The 18255-nt window shown below is 39.8% G+C and overlaps 1 protein-coding gene across 2 annotated transcripts in view; it reads left to right on the top strand.

Annotated features, from left to right (window-relative positions):
- SHTN1 (shootin 1) overlaps nt 1-17112 on the top strand; it is a 101386-nt gene extending 84274 nt beyond the window's left edge. Inside the window, exon 17 of one of the 2 annotated variants that reach the window (XM_043925262.1) lies at nt 15056-17112. In XM_043925262.1, the coding sequence (XP_043781197.1) occupies nt 15056-15266 (211 nt within the window). In that variant the 3' untranslated portion in view covers nt 15267-17112. The remainder of the gene's footprint in view (nt 1-15055) is intronic. The other variant, XM_043925263.1, reaches the window with a different exon arrangement.
- The last annotated feature ends 1143 nt before the right edge of the window (nt 17113-18255 follow it).

Below are 18255 nucleotides of genomic sequence, written 5' to 3'. Positions count from 1 at the left end.
AAGTATATTTTCTCCTGCAGTCATGCATTTCCTTCTTTTGATGGGAGTCATTTGAACAGTTCTAACAGAAAGATGATCTATATTCATTCTTCATCTTTCCTATTACATTTGTTTAGCACCTAATTTGACATCAGCAGTCTGGCTACATTTGAACCAATATCCAGACACAAAAGCAATTTGGCTGAGACAAGTTAGTTTCTGAGAAATGCTTCAGTGTGTGTGTGTGTATAGATTTTTTTTTTCCTTTACCATTTTACACAGATAATCTTAATCAGAAAATACTGCAACTCCTTCCCCCTTTTGTCTGCCTTTTATTCTCCAAAAGTAAGTGGAAATTACATTTCCAAGAAAGGAAATGAAATAATTGCAGGCCCAAGGTCTGCAAAATGTGTGCTGAATTGACAGTGAAAAGGATCCATGTGTTGACAGACACAGTTGTTAGACACCATAAAGGCCTATGTGAAGCTCAATTTATTTCTCATCTTGCTTGTTCAATGACTGCTTAAGAGACACATTTCAATTTAATTTATCTACTTAAAGCACTAATACAAATACTCTGTGCTGCTGTATTAACTTTTAAACTTTGTAACCTAACGCTTGATTATTCAGTTCTTGACATGCTTTAGCTGAAATAACCAACGCCACGCATTTTCATATTGACAGCCATTTAGCAAAGAAGAATGGCTTTCTGAAAAATGTTTCTTAAGTACAGTCATCCAAATCAATCCAAGTATCTTGTGTATGTCCATGGTAATTATTCACTTCCCAAACAGATGCACTTCAAATCATTTTGTGTTTAAACCTAGCTTTTTAATGAGTAAAAGAAGTTTAACTTAGTGTAGTTGGATGTGAGCTTGAAAAGTAAAAAACTCATGTGATTTCTCAGGATCTCCTGAAAGTGGTTTAGCTACAGGGAATGAGAAAGGTTATTTCCTGGATTATTTCTGGCTGGCTTTTGACCAATAGTTTCGCTTTGTTATATAGGTTCACTCTGTTATACTAGCCATAAGGTAGAGGCAACCACATGTCTTACCTCGTAGATCTGAATTGTCACTTTGAAGTGAGATCAGCAGTTAAAGGACTTCCCTGGTGGCTCAGCTATAAAGAATGCACCTGCAATTCAGGACATGCAGGAGAAGCAGGTTCGATCCCTGGGTCAGGAAGATCAGGAGGAGGAAATGGCAGTACACTCCAGTATTCTTGCCTGGGCAGAGGAGCCTGGCAGGCTACGGTCCATGGGGTCACAAAAGAGTCAGACGCGACTTAGCAACTGAAAAACAAAAAAACAATGGCACCATTATCTTGAGCTGTGGCAACACCACCATAGTGTATTTCAGATGAGTGGCTTTATTGTCTCTTGACAGGTAATCAAGGTCAAGTGAAAGTGTTAGTAGCTCAGCAGTGTCAAGGTCAAGGGAGGATACCAATCACAGTAGCCTCTAATACATAACATTATTTTTTGTGCACATGTATGCATGCACGCACACACACACACGCAAGTCCCTGCCACTCTTATGCTCCCTTCCGAGCCCCACTTGGGCCTCTCTGCCCTGATGTCGTTCCTTCTACCCCAGTTCTTTGCTTTTCCTTCCCTTTGTCTGGGATGCCCTTCCTCCAGTCGCTGCACTGTGTCACCTCAATCATTTCTTTGCTCACATGTCAACTTTTCAGTGAGACCTACTTTAACCATCTATTTAAAACTGTAACTCTGCTCCTCTAAACTGCAATTCTTATTTGCAGTTTAAAACCCTTATCCTACTCCATTTTCCCCAAAACTGTTACCTTCAACATACTATATACTTTATATATATATGTATATGTATGTGTATATATATATATATGCTTATTTTTTTCTCTTCCCCTCCTAGAATGTAAACTCCATGAGGATAGGAAATTTTTTGTTACTCATATATCTCAAACACCTGGAGAAATTCCTGCCTTATAGTAGGCTCTCAGGAAATACTTCCTGACTAAATGAATGAGTGAATACACTTTTTTATTAGTGAAACAGAATATCAATTAATTAGAATGCTCAGTTAACCTACATTACCCCATTATTCAACAGTCACACATATACAGATATATGTATACCCAAATTTTAGATATTTTGGTTTGTTTGGGTGCTTTTTTGGTTTTTTAAATCTTTTGAAAATGCCCCAGTCATTTACATTGAGCACAGGTGTGCATGTCTTCTGCATCTTTGTAGCTACACAAGATAAGAGTGAGCAGAGACCACAGAATGCCCAGTTGTAAAAGAATGTTTCACCTGTGCTCATTTGATTGACCTCAAGTGGACAGGAAAGTTTGGTACCTACTAAGAAACCTTTTAAAGTGAAGAAAGAAACATAGATATTTTCTGCATAAGATCTTCACTTATCCAGAAAATTAAATAGCATCAAGCTCTTCCCAGAAAGTTTATTTTCCTTTTAATAAATCCCTAAAAATTATCATATGTGTGTGTTCCAAATAACTGAGTAAGTCCTGTTTGGTAAATTGTAGAGACAGAGGTACATGGGTTTATTTCTTAGGGACTTAGGAAATGGCAGGAGACACCTTTGATACTTCATTGTAAGGATTAATTAACATTCTTGTCACCAGCCTGAGCAAACAAGGTTTTTTTTTTGTTTTTTTGAACAAAAATGAAAACGAAGATAATCAGGACTTGGAGAAACCTAATTGTTTCTATTTGTCCTTTAATAATAGCTTTAGGAATAGTTGTGTCCTCTTTTAATTATTTCTAATAAGTATATGTGTGTGTGTGTGTGTGTGTGTGTGCGTGCTCGCCAAGTCACTTCAGTCATGTCCAGCTCTTTGTGACGCTGTGGACTGTAGCCCTCTAGGCTCCTCTGTCCATGAGATTCTCCAGGCAGGAATACTGGAGTGGGTTGCTATGTCCTCTTCCAGGAAATCTTCTCAACCCAGGGACCAAACCTGAAATGTTTCCTGCATTGGCAGGCAGGTTCTTTACCACTAGCACCACCTGGGAAGCCCAATAAGTGTGTACTACCTGGTAATAGTATCTTAAATCTAACAGTGAATTTGAATTTCATTAATTCTGATTAGTAATTGTTCAGACAGGAATTATGTTTATAACCTCCCTTTGTACTATGAGAGGTAAAAAGCTGGCCAAGCAAATGAAGAGTATAAGCTTTATTTTTGCTCTCATGCTCTCTGCAGCTGATCCAGAGTAAACTGACCGTGTTAGATAGAGTAAGACTCATTGATTCAAGCTAATCAGTGGCCATGTTGGTCAATATAAAATAGAGAAAATTCCAAGTTACAGAGTTTTAAAAAGATAACTTTCATTACTTTTTGATAGCCACAGTACCTGGAAATAAACTGAGTGTTGCACAGGGTCAAATGAACAGGAATGAGTTGTATTTTCATCAGTAAAAGCCTGTAGAGTGGGCGAGGAGTAACAGGGAAGCAGTGTGGTCAGGTTTATAAACCAGTGTTTTCCCACATATGCTCAGGGTGGCAAGTAGCTTCAGATCATTTCCAGAATGCCAGCTCTACGATGATATCTTGGGTTTGCTAGCTATATTATCTTTATGGCCTCAGGCAAGTTATTTAACCATTGACTGGTTCCTCATGTGGATGATGAGGGTAACCTTGTAGGGTTGTCATGTAAATTAAATAATAATGAAAGGTATTTCAACAGATTCCTTTTCTATTGTAATTATAATGCTGGGCCATTACTGGATGATCAGAGACAAAAGTTAGAGTTGAAAGCTTAGATACTGAACACCTGGTTATTGACTGGACCAGGTTTCCTTGGGAAAATCATGCAACTTTTATTCTGTGTTTTTTTGTTTTTGTTTTTCTTGTTTAAAATTGAGGCAAATAGTTGAGGTATTCTCTAGATTTTCTTTCAAATCTAGAACCCCAGTAAGTGAAGGTGTTAGTCGCTCAGTCATATTTGATTCTTCACGACCCCATGGACTGATGTAGCCTGCCAGGCTCCTCTGTCCATGGGATTCTCCAGGCAAGAATACTGGAGTGGGTAGCCATTCCCTTCTGTAGGGGATCTTCCAGACCCAGGGATTGAACCTGGGTCTCCTGCATTGCAGGCAGATTCTTTACCATCTTAGTCACCAGGAAAGCCCAATAATCCCTCACAAATGTGGTTGCTTGATAAAGATGTTCACAGTTAAGAAAAGAGTTAAGCACATATTTTCTACTCCTAATATGTCTCTAAACATAGATTTACAGAAACACACACAAGCCTAGAAATGTGAAATAATTTCTTGAAAAATTTTAATTTTCAAACTATATCAGGGGAACTTACAAATCCAAATTGAAATGATTGTTATCCTTCAGGGCCAGAATACTCATTCCAACTCTGTCACTATTGCTCCAAATGCCTTTAGACCTACTTGGATTAGAGATATCTGACCACAGAGGAAGTAAATTGGAAGGTCTTTCCTATCCATTTAATTTGGAGTAGAAAAAGTAGATGAGAAGTAGAGTGCTTTAGAGCCACGCAGTGAATCCTGTAAGAGAATCAGTGTCATGGTTCATTTTGGTTAAAAAAAACTATATGATCCATTTTAACCACCACTGCATGTTCAACATGTTCCCAAATGACTTGGCTTTTGCAAGCTGATTCAATATTTGGAAATAGCCATCAGTTTGCCACCATTACAAATGCATTTTAAAAAATATGACTCAGACCCATGACATCCAACCACATGTACAGAAAAGTACTGTGCAATACAGGCAAATCAAAGGGTGTTTCTTTAACTCCAGTTAGGTTGACTGGTTCCAAATTTACATATTCTGGGGCATTGATTAAAGGGTAGCTAGGAAATTAATATTTCAGTAGCAAACAAATTGAGCAATAAGTGAGAAAATGCAGTATAGTACCTAGGTATGGGTAAAGCTGTCTTCCATTTTATCCCGTGAGACAGAATGGGAAAGCCTGATGTTCTTGATTGATGTAAGTGAAGTGAATTGGGAAAACATTTGGGAATGAAAGCTTATAACCTTCCATTGTATGTTTCACCTGTTTTTAAGTTAATGTTTTCTATTATTCTTCATCAATATATATTAATATATACCCATATTATAGCAGCATTCACCTGAGAGGAAGTGTGCTTAAATTGCTGTAGGCAAGATCTCTGATGGACTTTTCCAGGTGGCACTAGTGGTAAAGAACCCACCTGCCAATGCAGGAGACAAAGAGACACAGGTTCAATCCCTGCGTGCGGAAAATCCCCTGGAGGAGGGCGTGATAAGCCACTCCAGTATTCTTGCCTGGAGAATCCCACAGACAGAGGATCCTGGTGGGCTACAGTCCACAGGGTTGGAGAGAGTCCGACACAACTGAAGCTGCTTAGTGCAGCATAAGATATCCGATGGAGGCTGTGAGTAATGGTGCTAGTTTCCCATTTGGAGGTTCAGAGTTTTGGAATTTGCTTCTGTGATGTTTTGTTGTTGTTACTCATGTTTCACTAACATTTATTAAGCCAGTAGTTTCATGTGTTACTTTGATTCTCCCAAAGGTACAGATTGGAAGATTGGACATTATCTCCATTTTACAGATGAGAAAACTGAGATTTAGTGACATAAATAATTTGCCCAAAATTCTATTCCTAATCCATAGTTGGGTCAGATTTTATTTGAACCTTTTTCATTCTAACTTCAAAGCCCATGCTTTTGAATGACAGTATATTCATTGAGCATATTCAGAGCTCTAGGAATGGAAGTGAAGAAAATGACTATAAGGTTTCCCCTATAGGAAGCAATGTAGTTCATTTGGCCTATGTTACTCACATCCTGCTCCTCTGACCCTGCATATTCTTAGGTGGTGTAATCTCTTTTATCTTTCCTCGTTCTAAGGCTAACCTAAACAATTAAAATATCTTTTGCCATGGGAAGAAAATGTTACCCAGTAAAACCAAGAATTCTGAAAAGTAGAGTCTATCTTAATTAGCAAGAAGACTTGAAAGAGTAGCTGGAAAGGAATTTGGAAAGAAATTGTTTTAATGTTTTTCATGTCAAACGTCCAGTAAAGGAGCGTGCTTCACAAGTAAACTTGGGAAATTAATACATTAGAATACCAGCCTTAGCTCCTTTAGTCTTTGGCATAAATTTCATTTGTTGTTGTTTAGTCCCTAAGTTGTGTCCAGGTCTTTTGTGACCCCATGAACTGTAACCCGCCAGGCTCCTGCGACCATGGGATTTTCTGGGCAAGAATACTGGAGTAGATTACCATTTCTTCCTCCAGGGGATCTTCCTGACCCAGAGATTGAACCTGCGTCTCCTGCACTGGCAGGAGGATTCTTTATCACTGAACCACTAGGGAAGCCCAAGTTTCATTTACGAATTTTTTATTTTATTGACATTTCAAGCATGCTGAAGGTTAGTTCATTCCCAGAAGTCAAGTACCTTGAACGTATCTGACTGTAACCATTGAATTAGAAAGATGTTTTACTAAATGATAATGTGACAATATAAAGATGAATCCCTGTGAATACTGTTTTTTCAAAACATACATTCTACAGCCCCAAATAAATTTCATTGTTGTAGCCACTTCATGCTGTACCCCTGTGAGTCAACTCCACCTTTGATCAGTTCCCCATTAGCCCCTTTGAGTTTGGGCTGTAGTGTCCATTAGTCGTCACATTTTAGGACATCTCTTACATATAGAAAGATGGGCGGTTATAAAGAAAGCCTGGACAAACGGACCAGCAGCGTGGAGAAAGAAGTAAGCAGATCTTACAAGATTCTGCAGCACAATCAGGCAGAGGCCCAGGAGTTTCTTGTATTCTCGCCAACTTGCCTTTTTGTCTCTGAACAGTCTCGTCTTGGAAGTGGCCTTACTTGTCTGTACTGAGCTTTATTCATCTGTATTCACTTTTTCTGTTAATTACTTCTAGAAAGGTGAATATCCTCCTGACAGTTACAACTAAACAAAGTGGTCAACCTCACGGATGATTTTTCATTTCATCCAGTTATATCTAAAACCTTGTTTCACAGGGGAGAACCCAGTTTCCGTTGTAACTGTTGTGATTTGCAGTGATGTCGTAGCTGTATCCTCATCTCTTGGACATTCTCAAAGATGCTTTTAAGCCGCAATTGCTAGAGACCCTTCCAGTTAACATTTCTCTAATTCATCATGCTTCTCTTCAGCCCGAGATGTCCCCCGAACTCTAAGCTTTATCAGGCTTTTTAAAATTTCCTTTTTAACCATCAGACAGGCAGCTAGCTTGTCTTTTTTGTTTGGGAGGTCAAAACAGGTCACATTGTGCCCCATAGAAGAATTTAAAAAAACAAAAACCAATGTAGCAATTACAGGACTTCAATTTCAATAGAAAAATGACCGTTTCCAGTGAAGCTATTTTTATTTCAATTTGCATTTAATTTCTAGATCTATGGTGTCTCTAAATACATGTGACTTTTGGCCCCACACAGATTTATTTTTGTGAGAGTTCATCTTGTTTGAGCCATTAACTGACTACCGAAGTATAGTTGATAAAAGATAAATTTTAGATGTCTCATGGTTAGTATAATCAGTCAGATGTTTCTATGAAAGAAAAAGAAAATCTAATTACCATTTCTGGGTTTGAATTAAAAGATTGATTGGCTTTTAAGTAGTCTCTCTTCAGGTTTTTCCCCATTATTTCCAGTGTGAAACTGATGTAGAAAACTGAAATCGCTCTTTTGCATTGGAGCTGCAGAATTTGAGCTTTTGAAATATGTTGCCAAATAGAAATTAAGATTCTCAACTTACTTTTAGGGAAGCTTGGCATAAAATTGTCTCAAATCTCACCTGGAAGTTAGCTTGATTGGTTATACAGCTATTTCTTTCGAGTCAACATTTTGTTCAGATAGAATAGAGTCGAGTTCTTTTAGTCCTTGGGGTGGACAGAGTGCGTTTGGTTTTTTTTTTCCTGTTACTCCCATCCGCCCCCCCCCCACCTCTTTTCTTTCCTTTTGTGTATGTGTGTGTGCATGTGTTTGCTTGTGTGGTGCAGAGCAGAGAAAGGAGGGCACCTTCCATGTACTTAGTAAACGTTTGTTTCTGAGAAGAGATGACTAGCTAGCAGAATGAACTGCATGGACGTTACTGCCTAATCTGATGCTCTTATACAATTAAAGGATTTGCTGTGCTCTCCACTGTAATCTTAGTACCCCTGAATTGTGTACGGACACTGCAGGAAACAGCTCTGCTCGGCTAAGCACCGCGACAAAGGTTCTCCGTGTGTGCCTGCGCATGGACAATTAAGTTTTAACAACAAAATTAGCAGAACAACTGGATGTTCTGGAAGTTGAGATTGCCTCACTTAGTCTCTTTTTCCAACCCCCTCCGTAGGAGTTTTCCTGTGGGCTGCCCAGAAGACCCGCCTGTTGGTTTTGTCTCACAGGTGTTCTGAGTTGCTCCACAGACAGCAAATGCTTCCAGATTAATTGTTGAGGCTCTGTTATACCCAGTGTTAAAATTCTGTTGAGTAAATCTCAGAATAGCTGTTAAAAATGCTGCTGAGCAATTCTCAGTTCTTTCAAAGAATGAATTGCCTTGTAACATTTGCCTCTAGTTGCCAACACCTATGATTTTTAGAAGCTTAGCATAAAATATATCCTTTCGGCATGGAGAACCAAATTGCTTTTGGTGCTTTGTCATTTTTTTTAAACATCTTTCAGTAGTCTCTGCAGTATTTGTGTTTCCTTTTATTTTTGTATAGTGGAGTAGTGGGGACTTAAAATTTATTCAAATAGAAGTTCTGGCTAAAAGTTGAGTGTAGTTTCAGATCTGAGGATAAATTGATTTAACTTCTGAGACCCGATAAATGCTTTTCATCTGAAATATATTATGTCATATAACTATATGAAAAGTAGCACACTGAATTCTTCACAACTTACCCTCTTAAAAGAGAGTTTAAAGTATTTAATATAGTAAATTTAAAGAAAAATCTCTTAAAATTTAAAAATATTTTTCAGAAAATTATGAATGAAAATACAAACATTTTGTGCATGACAGCTTTTTTGAGGTGCCCATGTTATAGATGGTGACTCTGGTGGAAGACTTTATGTCCCTTAAAATTTCTTTTTTAGATAGCATTCACATTTCATAGTTGAGATCTCAGTGAATTTTCCATGGTGACTTAAAAGTTGTACAGAATTACAAAAATCTTTATAAGTAGCCCCCAAAAGTACCATACACATTTAAAAAAAGAATCTTTGCCTGAGCTACAATCAGTCTTAGCTCATGCTTTATCATTGATTTTGCTGGTGAGAATGGTCCGGTTTCCTGGGCTCTCTGGGCCAGTGTATTTGGAATCCATAAATGCGCAGAGCCCAGCTTACACTGGAGGAATAAAAGAACTGGAACAAGGCTTCATAGCTTTCACTGTGGTCTGGGAGGTAACCTGTACTATGCTGCAGTTACTCCACCAAAGAAACTGTGGCTCAACGTGGACACAGAAGTCTTTGCCCAGGCATTGTTAACCTCTGTTAAAAAGGGATTCTTGTTAATCCTGGTGGCAAATCAGCATCCAGAAGGTGGTGGCAGATTTTCAACTGTGCATGGCGGTATTCTGCTGCTTAACAGTATTTATTTTTCATAATTTAAAACTGTATCTATTTTCCCCTCAAACAGAAGCTGACCCAAATTGTCCAACTAATTTATTCTTTGAGCTTAAATGCAGTTTCAAAAAGTACACAAAGCCAAAAGGAATTAGTTTCATTCTACCTTCACGATATGTAAAAGTTGTAGAATGAGCAATAATATAGAAAGTTTCATCTCTTGTTTGAAACTCGATTTGGGGAAATTTTGAACAAGTGTGTTAAAATGTCCTGAAAAACAGGACGTCTAAGAGAAACAAAACTACCTCTGGCTGCAAAGCCACTGCTGTTGACTGCTGTAGCAACTCATTAAAGTGCTTGGGGATGGGCTGGGGTTTGGGGGGGGCGGGTGGGCAGCAAGACTTCTTATTTTTACACAAGGGAAAATATAAAACTGACTTCCTCTTTGGAGTTTTCCCAGGAAACTACTTTATAAAGACACATTTAAATCTTTCCGTTTTCTGTCCTTGAAGGTGGTAAATATGATTGTGGCTTTATCCATTTTTATTGTAAATGAAGCAGAGTTCAGACCGTCCGGCTGTGCGTCATCTGTTGGATGGCTGCCACCAGCTAATGCAGGCATCCCACTGGGAGACCAGAGAAGAACTATACTTTGATTCACCAGATTGTGTTAAATAGTCCAGCTGTTGCGATTTGAAAGATAGTTACCTCAGAAGTGAAATAGAAATGAACTTGGCATTTATGCCTCAAACCGTTTTTATACTGTTTGGCAATCAGCTTTTCAGAGGTAGCATTTTATAAAATAACTCTCACCGCTTAAAAGTTTCGTTCACTGTAATGTTCAAAATGTCCCACCTTTATATTATCAGTAAAATTAAGCTTGAGTGATATGCAAAATTTGCATGAAATAAGCATTTTCCCCCCTTCATTTCATGAGCTTTGATTGTATTCAATTGAGCTCAGAACCATGTCTATTAGGGCTCTTTGGGGGCATTAGTTAATTTGAATTGCAGCCGAAATGTTAGCTAGAATGTTGTTGAATATAATTGGAACATGGAAAGTTGATTTTGAATGGAATTTCATTGAATGCAAACAATGATGTGCTTTTTTAAGAATTAGAAAGCTGCACTTTCATCTCTTGTAACACAGTCTGAGAAATCAGAGTCCCTTTATTATAAAGTTCAATTTGGGGCATTAGCATTTGCAATTGTTCTGATTCTTCTGGTACCAGTATCAGCTGGAGTCAGGTTTTTCGTTTTACTAGCAAGTGGCCCCATCTGCCCCAGTCTCACCTTCTGGCCCTCTTGCAGGTGGGGAAAAGTAACTGCTTTCTGAAAGGGCGACCAAGTTGTGTTGAGTTGGCCAAAAAATTCATTTGGGTTTTTCTGTAAGATGTTATGGGAAAACCCAAATGAATTTTTTGGCCTGCCCAATACTTGGGCATTAGGCTTCATGGAGTGGCATAGATTAGTATATTTTCTCCTAGCTTTTATTTTGCTTTTTGGTTTTTCTTTTTGTCTTGGAATAGCACTTAAATGATTGAAAATGACTCACAAAAACACCTATTTGAATGGATCAAAAAATCACTGCTACTTTGTTGTGGTAAGAAAAAAAAAAATTGACAGGAAGTCAAGATGCCACAATGTTAATCCTTATCTGCTATTAACAAATTGTGTGCTCACACAAGCATTTAACTCACTATTCTTTGGTGTCTTCCCCTGATAAATGAGAAGGATGGACTAGTTCATGTCAGTAATCCCTCTCAGCCTGAACAGTCCATGATTCCAGTCTTCATGTCAGCTCTAAAATTTAAGCTTTGCTTGGAGATTTTGCATCTTACAGAAGGTCTGCCATACTTTTTATGAATACCGACTTTTAATTCCTTATTTGGGATCATTGCTGTTAGACGAATTAAAGTAGAAAAACTGAACCAAACAATGGTATACTGCAGTTCCTATTGGATTATTGTGTTCGAGCACCTGGGATTTTTCACCTTGGGGAGAAGCCTCAGATTTAACCTTCTAGAACCTGCCACTGTTGCTGCCTAGAGTAGGAGCCTGGGTTCTGGGCACCATCACTAGGGGGGCTTTCTGGCTCTTTCCATAAGATGGGATTGGAGGTACAATGAGGCCCCTCATTCCAGAAGGAACCCTGGGCAGCTCCCCCATGGGAACCAGGGATAGACTTAATGATGTCACACCAGGAAGAGCTAGGTTTAAGTCACAAAGGAAAAAAACAAAACAAGGGATAGCTCCAAGGGATGAATTTTATATTTATCGATCTGAAAGATGCAGGTGAAAACAAGAATTCAGAAAAAATCTGTAAACGTACCAGAATTAGCCTGTGGCATCATCATCGTGTTTCTAGAAGATGCCTTTGGTTAAAAGTTATGTGATATTGTGGGAGAATCAGAAACTGGGAGAGATAGGAACTTCTGATTCTTGTCCTAGCTCTGCCACCGATAAGCTGTGTAATTTTAGGTCTTGCTCCTCCCCTCTCCAAACCTCCTTTTCCTTATCTGCAAAAGAAACAGTTGGACTAGATGATTGCCATAGTCCCTTTTAGCTTCAGCCCTTTGGAATTCCAAGCCAGTGTTCATTATCTTTCAGAAACTAGTTAATTCTGATTCTCAACACATAGATTCAGAGAAGTTTTCCACTGTGCCAAGTTCAGTGATAACCAAAGGAGTTCTCAAATTGGAGTGACTTAATAACAGATTAATCTATCATTGAGAAGGAAGCCTACTTCAGGAAAGAACAGCAGTTCTCTCGACTGAGACAATTCCAGGAAAACTGCAGCCTGTCCATACAGAATTTCCGAGCTTCCGGTTGAGTCAACATTGTTTGTTGCTGTTGTGGAGCCCCAAGAGCACTTCCTGGAAGTTTTCAGCCTCCAGCTGATGAAGAAAGCATTTTTAGGATATGTTCATCACCCCTTCACCTGCAGACACACGTGGGCATGAAAACACCCATGGTAGTTCTACAAAAGTGGTGAATGAAGGTCAGTATGGATTGATGGAAGTTGCTCACCTGAAATGAGATGGATACCTCCATTGCATGTGTCGAGCAGACTGTCTGGCTTATCTGCAATGGGCTTAGACCCAGTGTCATGGAACCAGACTGGGGACTTGACTGGCAGATTTTATGTGACTTTGACTATAACAGTTTAGCTAGACTGAAACTTCATTTTCTAGAATTCCCTTGAATTCTCTTACCCATTTGTTTCTAGGTTAGGCTTTGCCACAAGAGAAATTGGCACGAGCTTTAGAAAGTGGAAGTGACATAATAGTCTTTTTTTTTTTTTAATGCTCTGAAAGTGTGTGTAGGGCAGGTGTTTTTACTGCTCATGCACATTGTCACCTAGTTGGCATGTGGCACAGCTGCCTCCCTCTCCCCTACTAGCTTCCCCAAATCTTGGGCCAGATGCATGTGTGATTCCATGTGGAAGGGCTCCAGGTTTACCCTGAAGCTCACCTGCATCATCAGGATTGGGGATTGTGAGAGATGGGGCTCTTGTTTATCCTCAGCTTCTTGCTGCTGCTCATCTGCGTAACCTGCTGATTTCAGGCCCAGCCTCATACACAGACTCACATAGACTGCCTGACTGGCTCTCTCCATTGCCTGAGGTCTAACCTATAATGAATCCTTATGCCATTCACGGTGGTTCTGCTTCTCTGACCGTGGATTCGGTCTTTCAGGTGTTCCCTGAGCCAGAGAAGGTCACTCCAGATACCACTGGGGTAAATTCATCCCACGGTGATTGCCAAAACACAGATATCTTAAGAAGTGGATCTTTGGCCAGAGTAGGTGGGCAGTGTCAGAGGTGTCTGCTAATGAAAAGGGTGTTGCCAGATTCAGGCAAAAATAAAGGAATCTGTCCTCACTACAGTGTAACGTTCCTCTCAGGCCCCTGGTCATCTCTCTGCTTTTACTCCTCCAAAGAAGACAGTTATATGCTAGTTACTTATTGATGATAATCAAGTCACACAGTATAACTGGAAAGCCCTATAGCGGTTTTCAAGCATTTGGACAGATCTCATAGTGCTAGGTGGTAAAACTGTGGTCCCTGGGTTGGAGTTTTGTTACCTGTGGCTGCATCATGCAGGCCACTTTTGTCTCAACAGTTGGTCATTTGTTCTTGTTTGCTTTTGTTGTACAACAGAGGTATCCAGACCTGCTCACACAGAGGCCTTGGTTTCTGAGCATTCATTCTGAGCCTTTCACGCACGGTAGTTCATTAGTATTCGCTCATTTGTTTGCTCCACAAATGGGTCTGCTCTGGGTGCTGGCGTTTAACTATGAACAAAGCTAAACAGTCCAACTCGTGGATGCTTACATTTTACTTAAAGAGACAGACATTTAACAACTGGTTATTTAACTGTAACTGTGGTAAGTCCAACAAGGGAGCAGTATGAGGCAGTAAGGGAGTGTCAACCAGCAGGTCTGATGTCTATTACATCAACTCATCAGGGGGACTAGTAGAGCAGTGGGGAGACCTGGCCAGCAGTTTGTCAGTACTTATCCTGACATCCAGAGGTGGACACGGGTCAGGGGTGTGCTGGGTCATGGTTAACGTTCTAGCAACCACCAGGAAGACCAGATAAGTCTGAATAGCCTCTGCCTTGCCTGCAACACACCCCTCAACCTCCAGGCATCAGATCAGCAGTCCAGCCCCTTCAGATGGTTGCTCCTATCCTATCTTCTGAGAGGACTAGGTGCCCGCAGCCTAATCTCCTGACACGTGGCAAGAGAAGAGCGTTGCAGGACATCTCCATTTCCACAAGGAAATTATTGCCTATTTAGCTGGAGAATCAGTAGCTTCTTACATCAGAAGAGAAGAGAGGAAACCGCAGTGGAAAAAGAAACTGCATTTGAAATTCAATAAGAAATTTCTCATATATGACTCTCCTTTTTAGACAAAGTGGTAACTCAGCATTTCAACTGACTCTCTAGATTCTCCCATCCACCCTGGTTCCTTCCCTCATTCCTCCCCAGGTCTGCCCAGAGTCGTTCCTGCCAGCAAATGGCAGCAGCTGGCACATCTCTCAGCTGCCCATGGGGGTTGGTGGTGATTTATTTCCGTCCTCCATGCCGTCTCCTCAGAGCTAATCTGCACCCCCAGTACCCTGGGCACAAGGGAAGAGCTCCCTGCCTCCTTCCAGCTAAGCAAGGGTGGGGCAGGAGCCGGGGCAGCAGGCAGTGGGGGGTGTGCAGGGCACCTGGGAGCTTTGAGCTTCTATGAGAAGAGTGTGCGATTCAGCAGGTAGGTGCCTTCGGCTTTTTAACACTTCCGCAGTTAATTGCTCTGACTTTTTCCGCCTTTCTTCTGGCCTTGTGTTCCTAATATGTAATCTAATAGCTTTTTTTTTTTAAATGGCTGGCACCTCAAAGACCACTTTTTGCATGTTGATTAGACTTAGAATGTTTTGGGGTTTTTTGCTCCTCTAAATCCAGGAATACGGAAAGATAAATGTTTTCTCTCTCTGCTTTTAATTTTTTGTTTGTTTGTTTAACTGTTCACCCCCTAGGCCTCCCAGTAACACTGGATACAGGAAACAATACATTGGCAGTGGAAAACAAGCCAAACCAGTTGTAGTTTTAGATCCTGTTTCCACACACGAACCCCAAACCAAAGACCAGGTCGCTGAAAAAGATCCAGCTCAACCCAAGGATGATGAAGGTGAAACTAAACCAGGATACAAACAGAAAGTGAGAGATACCAACAGCTCCAACTGCTGATCCACAAGCTGAAGGCTGGCGTGTTCCGAAGTCCTTTTGCAATGAGCACATGATTAGTCTTGGTGTATTGGCAAGGGCTATGGACACTCTGTTCTTGTCACTGTATTCAGAATATAGGTTCTTTTCTGATGTCACTTTTGTAAGTAGTTCACCTATAAATATAAGTAAGCTATTTAGCAAAATACACATTCTTTGTAGCTTTTTTTTGTTCATAGGGATAAGATTTTTTTCTAATTTCTGTATTAAATGTGACTTCTTTTTGAAGATAACAGAAAATTCAGATGTTATCTTCTTAGGTAATGTGTGTACCGCTAATCAAATGTAATGATGAAAGGTTGCAGCACTTGTGTATAATTGGATAAACAGAACTGACTAGCTTAATAAGGTGATTTTTAAAAAAAACCCAGAGAAGCTTCTGTTTTGCATATCTGATCCTTTTTTTTTTTTTTGATGGAGAAACTTCAGTAGCATGGAAATTGTTAGGCACTGTGGTATACAAATTACTTTCTAGGATATACTGAGATAAGCTTAAAATTTCAGGAGCTAATGTCAAGCTAGCAGTCCCATCAAGGCATCTGGCTCCACTGAAGTGAAGTCGCTCAGTCATGTCTGACTCTTTGCAACCCCATGGACTGTAGGCCACTAGGCCCCTCTGTCCATGGGATTTTCCAGGCAAGAGTACTAGAGTGGGTTGCCATTTCCTTCTCCAGGGGATCTTCCCGACCCAGGGATCGAACTTGGGTCTCCTGCATTGCAGGCATACGCTTTACCGTCTGAGCCACCAGGGAAGCCCCATACTCAGTGTTAATTACACACATTATTAACTATGGGATGATTGTGTTCAAAGCCTCCCGAAGACTTTGGAGGGAATGCTCTAGTGACCTGAATGCAGAATTGAGGTGAAGTCCAAAGCTTGAATTTAATAGAGTATTATCTTGGTAAACAGTGTGTTCAGTGCTATGAGTCAATTGTGTTTTCTCATGTACTCGTGCGGCACAAGTACCATATTTTATCACAGTTCTTATATACAGTGAAGATAAGTGACAAGCATACAATTTCTTGCTTCACTGCTGTTTTACATTACACAAGTTTGTTGTTTTGTTTTGTTTTGTTTTTAAGGAAATTAGGTGGTAGTTAGTCTCTAAATTAAATACAATGCTTCAGTCTACCACAGTGAATAAAGAAATGTAATCAGGGATTTTAAAAAAAAGACTTATGCAGCTTTTCAAAGTTGATTGTTTCAAAATTGGTGTTTATTTAAAATAAGTGGTAAGGTACTTGAATGCATTTTCTTATGACAATGATTCAGTAATGGTAATTTTACTATTAAAGAAAGTGAAAGGGTTAGTTTTGTTAGCATAGCTCAGCATGAAGCTGTCAGGTGCTTCTCACCTAAGGGCGGAAGAAAATGATAGTAATAATTGCAGTAGTTGTATTTTATTTTTGCACGTATGCTAAACATAGGCTTGAAAAGGTGGTTAGGCAGGTAAATGTACTTCCTAAATTTGGAGATAATTATCTTTCTGTAGGTTCGTTAGGCTTGGCTGTTTCCATGTTTCTTCCAGTGATGTTTTTACAGTTACTTATCCGTTCACTCATAGGGAATTAAAATGTAATGTTTTTCAACTGTGACTTCCCCTGATTGAACAATACTGCTGTATGATATACAAATTACAAACTGCATTAATTCACTGAAAATAAGGTCTGTTATGCTGTGATTTGAACTCTCCTCAGCACATTTATTAAAAAGCACCAATAGTTTCCCACTAAAGGTCACTTGTGGCTATTGATATTTTTGGTTTAGTTCCCCACACTTGACATCCTTTAATAAAATAATTGTATAAGACTTGATAAGTTTAGTAGTTTTTAATAATCCACAAAATGATTTCTTTTGAGGGATTTTATGCTATGTTTCTTCCTGCTTTTCCCATTCCTGTGTATATTGTCTGCTAGCATGTGTCTTAAAGGTATTTAGAAATATAAAATTCTGTACATTTGTAATTCCATCTTTCATCACACCCCCTTTCCAGGGTAAAGAGTCAACCATCTGGTGAAATGTGTTAGCTGGACCAGGCAACATTTAGTCACTGGTATTCTGAAAGTGTTCTTACATTTTCTGAGCTGCTTATTCCTTCACCATGATCACAGAGTATTTAAAGTTACTGTGATAAAATTAATCCTAGTACCTTTCTGTAGCTGAGCTAGTCTCTCATAAACTCCTCACCTCCACTGGTTTCAGCACTTGCTCATTCCTGTGCAAATTCCTATGGCGTTAACGGCTAAAACCACGCAACCTTGATTGGCCTGAGTGAAAACAGTGGACGTTTTGGCTCTGACTCTCTGTGTTGGTAGCTTCTGTTGTGTCTGACTCTTTGCAACCCCTGTGGACTGTAGCCTGCCAGGCTCCTCTGTCCATGAGATTTCCCAGGCAAGAATAATGGAGTGGGTTGCCATTTCCTTCTCCAGAGGATATTCCCAACTCAGGGATCAAACCTAGGTCTCCCACATTTCAGGCAGATTCTTTACTGTCTTCAGACTACTCACCAGTAATTCCTCCTTCCTTACCTTTTTGTTAACAGTAAAATGTCTGCTAGAAATGGAGTAGGGCAGGTAAAGATTACTGTTGATTATCCTACCAGGCCATTTTTTAGGATATTTGTCAGGTAAATGATAGTCTGTAGCACAGAATGTTAAAAACAAGGCTTGGATGATTTTTATAAATGCACACCATACATGTTTAGGGGATTCCCTGGTGGCTGGATAGTAAGAATCTGCCTGCAATGCATGAGGTTTGATCCCTGGGTTGGGAAGATCCCCTGGAGAAGGGAATGGCAACCCACTCCAATACATATTTAATCATTTTCATCATGGAACAGCTTCAGCTTATGTGGCAATAAGTTGTGGATAATGGATAAACATCTCATCATCATCACTGACCTTAGGAAGGTCATCAAGCAGCCCTTACTTGGATTTGAAGTTTCTTCCGGGC

This window comes from Cervus elaphus, chromosome 15 (genome assembly GCF_910594005.1).
Source record: "Cervus elaphus chromosome 15, mCerEla1.1, whole genome shotgun sequence".
Classification (NCBI taxonomy): Eukaryota; Metazoa; Chordata; class Mammalia; order Artiodactyla; family Cervidae; genus Cervus; species Cervus elaphus.
The sequence above is the reverse complement of the archived record's forward strand: the minus strand, read 5'-3'. Positions and strand labels throughout refer to the sequence as shown.